The sequence below is a fragment of the Equus asinus genome, chromosome 17 (assembly GCF_041296235.1).
Source record: "Equus asinus isolate D_3611 breed Donkey chromosome 17, EquAss-T2T_v2, whole genome shotgun sequence".
Taxonomy (NCBI): domain Eukaryota; kingdom Metazoa; phylum Chordata; class Mammalia; order Perissodactyla; family Equidae; genus Equus; species Equus asinus.
The window spans coordinates 34347237-34352621 of record NC_091806.1 but is presented as its reverse complement, the minus strand read 5'-3'; the positions used below and the strand labels follow the sequence as shown (position 1 = coordinate 34352621).

The window sequence follows — 5385 nt, the reverse complement described above, 5'->3', positions numbered from 1 at the left end:
TCAGACACATGTTCTTAAGAACATACTTTTTGTGTAGGGTCTAAAAGTTTCTAGCAGTGACAAAGATTCTCTCCTTGACCAAACTACTCAGGCTCCCCTGAACTTTTCACCTAAGCCTCAACTTTGGGACCTCCATGCTTGTCTCTCTGCATTGTCCAATTTTAGCAAGAATCCTGCTAATTCAGTTTAGCTAAAATACCCCACCCTCCATGTTGATCACCCTCAGTATCTAATCAGGTTCCTCACCATCCACCATCCCCTAAGTGATATCTTATCACCCTGGCCTGCCTTCAGCAAGAATCCTGTTAGGTCAATTTAGCCAGAATCCTACCCGACCTCTGATGTTTTCTCTTAGTAGATTTCCTATTGGGACATAAATGTCTATTCTTAGGGATTCTGAACAACTTCCTTAGGTAGTTTCACCCATGGGGAGTGAATCCTGAAGTGTGACACCCCACAGTATTGGATGGAGCCATTGGACCTGGAAGGGTTATGTAGACGAGAGTAAAGGAGCTCTCAATGGGCGGATGAAGAAACTGGGTGATGGAGATCTCACAGGACACATTTGTAACCAGGAAATCCACAATGGATTCATCAGTAACTCCCAGTTGCTCAACTTTCAGACTTTTTAAAATTCTCACCACCTCCATCATTACTACCCTAAGTCATGTCTTCATTTTTTCTTTCATGGGAATGTTGCAGTGACCTCTTATTTGGTCTGCCTGTTTTTGTTCTCACCCCTCTTCATTCCATTCATAACAGTAACCTGTGCAATTCTGTTAAAACATCCATCACTATTCTGCTCTTCAAAGCCCTTCAAATGCATCCCTTCTTGTTTAATGTGAAAGTCAAAATCCTCACAGTGGTTTAAAAGGTCCTAAGGGTCTAGTCCCATGGCCTCATTATTTCTCTGACTTCAATTATTACCTGTCCCCTCCTAGCTTCCTCTAATCTTCTTACAAAGACCTGGCACATCCCAACCTGAGGACCTTTGCATGTCTGACTTTTGTACTGAGATTTGTACTGCAACATGAACATTTTTCTGGTTTCAAAAATTTTAAGATCTAGGATATACCTTCAGAAATGAGGGGCAAAAAAGAAAACCTCACAGCACCTGTAAATAGCAGAAAGCCAAGCTCATATATTGAATAATGTTTTTCACTCATGCCAACCGTTTTGAATGGATATACATAGCCTGAAGCAGCTTCATAAATTTCTGTCATTTTTAGGGAGCAATGTTAACAGAATAACAATGAATCAATTGTTTTGTTAACCCTATTCTCCAATGACTTGAGGAACAGAAACGAGTGATAGGTGATGTTCCTTCACTGAGTTTTGTAATTCAACCATCTTTATGAGTGTTTTCTATGTTCTACTTTCTGTGCCAGGTGCTGGGGATACCATAAAGAAAGCATTGTCCTACTTGGGGCGGATGGAAAGAAGGAGGACAGGGAATTGGAAACAAGGTCCTGAGTTATGTGCTCAAGCTGAGCCCAAGTCACTGAAGGGATGTGGTGGAAGTATGTACAGCGGGTGTGGGGTTCAGAGGACGGCCAGAGTAAGGGCCTTACATGAGGTGACAGAACTCATGGTTATTGAGGTCCATATTCTAACTCAAGCTGTGCTGGCTTCAAGGAACCTGCACTCAGCCACTGGAGTGTAGGCTTTAGATGGAAAAATATTCAGGTAATAGTAATTTATTCATATAAGAGAGTCAGAGGAGGAATGTAATCTGAATGTGTTTACCTCATTAAAATGTGATAACATCAAGAAATTCCTTATAGAATCCATGCCCAAGACGCATTGTGTTTCTCCTATGTATCTCAGCACAGTTCCTGGTAACGTGTATATAATGGGAATGTCTGAGTATATATATTTTTGCTTTTTCTTATTGATAATTTTATTTAGACAGTTGTAGATCCCATGCAGTTGCAGGAAACAACAGTGAAGGATTCCACCTAAACCCATTTTCTCCCAATGATCATTTCACAATCTATATGTATATCAAAACATCAAGTTGTACATCTGAAGTAAACAACATTTGTGTTTCTCAATTATATTGCAATAGAATAGGGAAATAAAACCCAGAACAATTTCAATGTGATTGTTTGAGTGTATATCGATTCTGTTTTCTTTATTTCTTCCAAGTCTGCATTGCGTAAGCAATATGCAAATCTCCAGCTAACAATTTGATTTCTCTACTTTATTTTGTAACATGAAATCTCTCTTTTCACATTATTATTGCATACTGATCAGAATCTTCGAAAGTCATGTGTATCTTAGTAGAAATATCAAGATTATTTAGAAATCCTTTAGACAATCCAGGTTATTGGATGTACAAACATTTTCAAAGGCAGTGACAAGGAGTGAATGACCAGTCTATACCTTGTCTGAAGGCACAAATCTTCTCTTCAGTCTCCTCATGGCTGACTTCATCTCCTGGTTCCTCAGAGTGTAGATTAAGGGGTTCAGCAGAGGGGAGATGACAGTGAAGGTGACAGAGATGGGCTTATCCGTGGGGAGGGCAGTGAAGGGCCGGGCATAGACATAGATGCAGGGCACAAAGTGCAGGGTCACCACAGTGATGTGTGAGGTGCAGGTGGAGATGGCTTTCCTCCTGCCCTCCCCTGCCTGAGACCTCAGCATCATTAGGATGACTGTGTAGGACACAAGCAGGAAGATAAACCACAATGTGGTGAGCAGCCCACTGTTGGAAATCATCAGCAGCTCAAGCATGAAAACGTCAGTACAGGCGAGTTTGAGGACCTGTGGGACATCACAGTAGAAAGTGTCAAGAACATTGGGTCCACAGAAGGGAAGGGGTAGCAACAGGGAAATCTGCACGATGGAGTGGACAAAGCCCCCCACCCAGCAGGCTACAATGAGGGCAGTGCATCGCCCTCTACTCATGATGGTCACGTAGTGCAGGGGCTTGGAGATGGCCACATACCGATCTAAGGCCATCACTGACAATGAACATGCATCCAACCCTCCAACAAGGTGGAAGAAAAACATCTGGGTGAAGCAACCATTGAAGGAGATGGTCTTTCTCTGTGACAGAAGGTCCACCAGAACCTTGGGAGCTGTGATGGAGGAAAAGCAGATGTCGGCAATAGACAAATTACGGAGCAAAAAATACATGGGGGTGTGAAGGCGAGATTCACAGGTCACAGTGACCATGATGAGGAGGTTTCCCAGCAGAGTTGTCACATACACCCAAAGCAGGAAAAGAAATAAGACAAAATTCAGTTCTTGATTCTGAGTTAGGCCAAGGAAAATAAATTCTTTGACCCTGGTGCCGTTTTTCAGCTCCATTGAGTCATCTTCTTTCTCTCTCTTTTGTTTCAAGCTGCTTCATTTGAAAAGTGTTGGCTATTTTATTTTCTTCCTAAGCACTAAGAATGAAATTCAGAATCTTCTTCATGTGACTGTGGTCTTTGTAATTTGTTGAGTTGTCCAAATTTTTAAGATTGCAATCAGTTTGGTGATCAAATCAAATTATCACATGCAAAGCTGTTCAATAATTCTGTTCCTATAAAACTATTATGAAAAGAATAAGCATTTATATTCAGCAGAGACATTTGCACTGCATATTTTATTTAATTAATTTATTTGTTTTAAAATTTTATAAATATTTTTTATTCCACACAAATTTATTGAATTTCCTGAACCATTTGAAGCATTATATACAAAGATAAGTTAGAACTGTCTCCAGTCATTGTAGACGTATTGTTTACAAGTTTAAAATTCATATTAGCAAATATTCTGGTGACTCCAAGAGGCTCTTGTTTTTCTGAATAAAAGGATGTTATTCAGTTTCTTATTGCAATGTTGTGTGGCATCAGTCAGTTTCCTTGCTGTTGGCCATTTTACATTGAATTTCTTAAAACTGCTGATTATTCCATGTAGGTACCTTGTCATTGTGATTTCCTTATACTAATCAGATTGTTTGCTTAATAATTATTTAAACATATTTAAAATGTATTATTGGGAAACAGATTGAAACAATATGTAAATTCTAATCTCAAAAAATATCTTTATTTTATTGTGAGAAAAAAACTTAAACTTGAGACTTACCCTCTCAAATTTTTAATTGCACAATACAGTATAGTTACAATATTGTAGAGCAATTCTCTAGAGCTTATTCATCTTGGATAACTGATGTGATCCTTGCTTGAGTGTGGGGAAAGAATAAAGATAGTGACCAACCTTTGAGAGATGGTTCATATTGTATCAACCACACTCTCCTCTGCCTCTTTCTGTTTGTGGATCAAGAGAGTGGAGGTGTCCCACAGTAAGGAGAGATAACGGTATCATTAGAATAATGCCTTTTTTTGTGTGTGAGGAAGATTGGCCTGAGCTAACATCTGTTTTCAAGTGGAGTGAGCCAACTTAACCACTGTGCAACAAGGCTGGCTCCTATAACGTCTATTTTTAACAAACTCTTATTGATAATTCTTAGGAAATTTTGTAATTATTATTTTCTCCACCTTGTTCTTAGAAAGTGAACACTTCTTGTAATTTCAAATGTATATGGATAAATCAGACCACATTGTCTAAGTGTTTGTAGCCTAACAAAAGTGGATGATTTTTATAAACTGATGAACATAATGCAAGATAAAATGTGAAATGTGTCACAAGAATAGAAGTAGATTTGGGGGGGATAGGAGATATTATGGTTTCCAGCAGTAACAAAAGCTACTATTTTTTAAGTATTTACTATGTGTTAAGACTTAGGAAAAGTTGATTTACTTAATTTTCCCCACCATATTTTAGTAAGTATTATTATTATACTTGATTTTGTTACAGAATATATGACGAATCTATATTTGGTTTAAAGGAAGGAAGAGATGGAAATAGGATGGAAGAAACAGTGTTTTTTTCCTGCTTCAATCTTATATGTATAATGTCTAATTTTGTATAACAGGAATGTCTGACAGAGTCTGTCTGAAGATAAGAATTTGGCAGAAAGGCGCTCTTGAAACCCAATTTACATTGACTTTGGTCTGAGGTGGCCTCACCAATAAGCGGCTCAAAGGATATAACAAATGTATCATGCCTTCTCTCACACAGAATGGACCACATTTCTAAATCCCTCTTAACACGGCATCTCTCTTTCCAATAGTTAATACCCACCTTTGTTGTTTCTGTCACTGAGAAGATTATCTTGGCTCTGAAGCATTTAATATACCTGGAAAATATCAAAGTATTTATACATAATTGATAATTACATCTCAATTTCACTATCCATAACCTTTACCTTAGCTAAAAGCTTAACGTCTTTACCTAATATCTTTGATCCTGAAACTCCAACTGCAAATTGTAAGTTATTGGTACAGTACAGAACAGAACACTGGTGACTTTAATTCTTGAAAATGTTGTTTT

The 5385-nt window shown here is 38.3% G+C and overlaps 1 protein-coding gene across 1 annotated transcript; it reads right to left on the bottom strand.

Annotated features, from left to right (window-relative positions):
* Nucleotides 1-2379: 2379 nt before the first annotated feature.
* Nucleotides 2380-3315, bottom strand: LOC139040655 (olfactory receptor 4D10). Its single transcript, XM_070487404.1, has one exon. The coding sequence runs from the start codon at nt 3313-3315 to the stop codon at nt 2380-2382; it is 936 nt and encodes a 311-aa protein (XP_070343505.1).
* Nucleotides 3316-5385: the final 2070 nt, after the last annotated feature.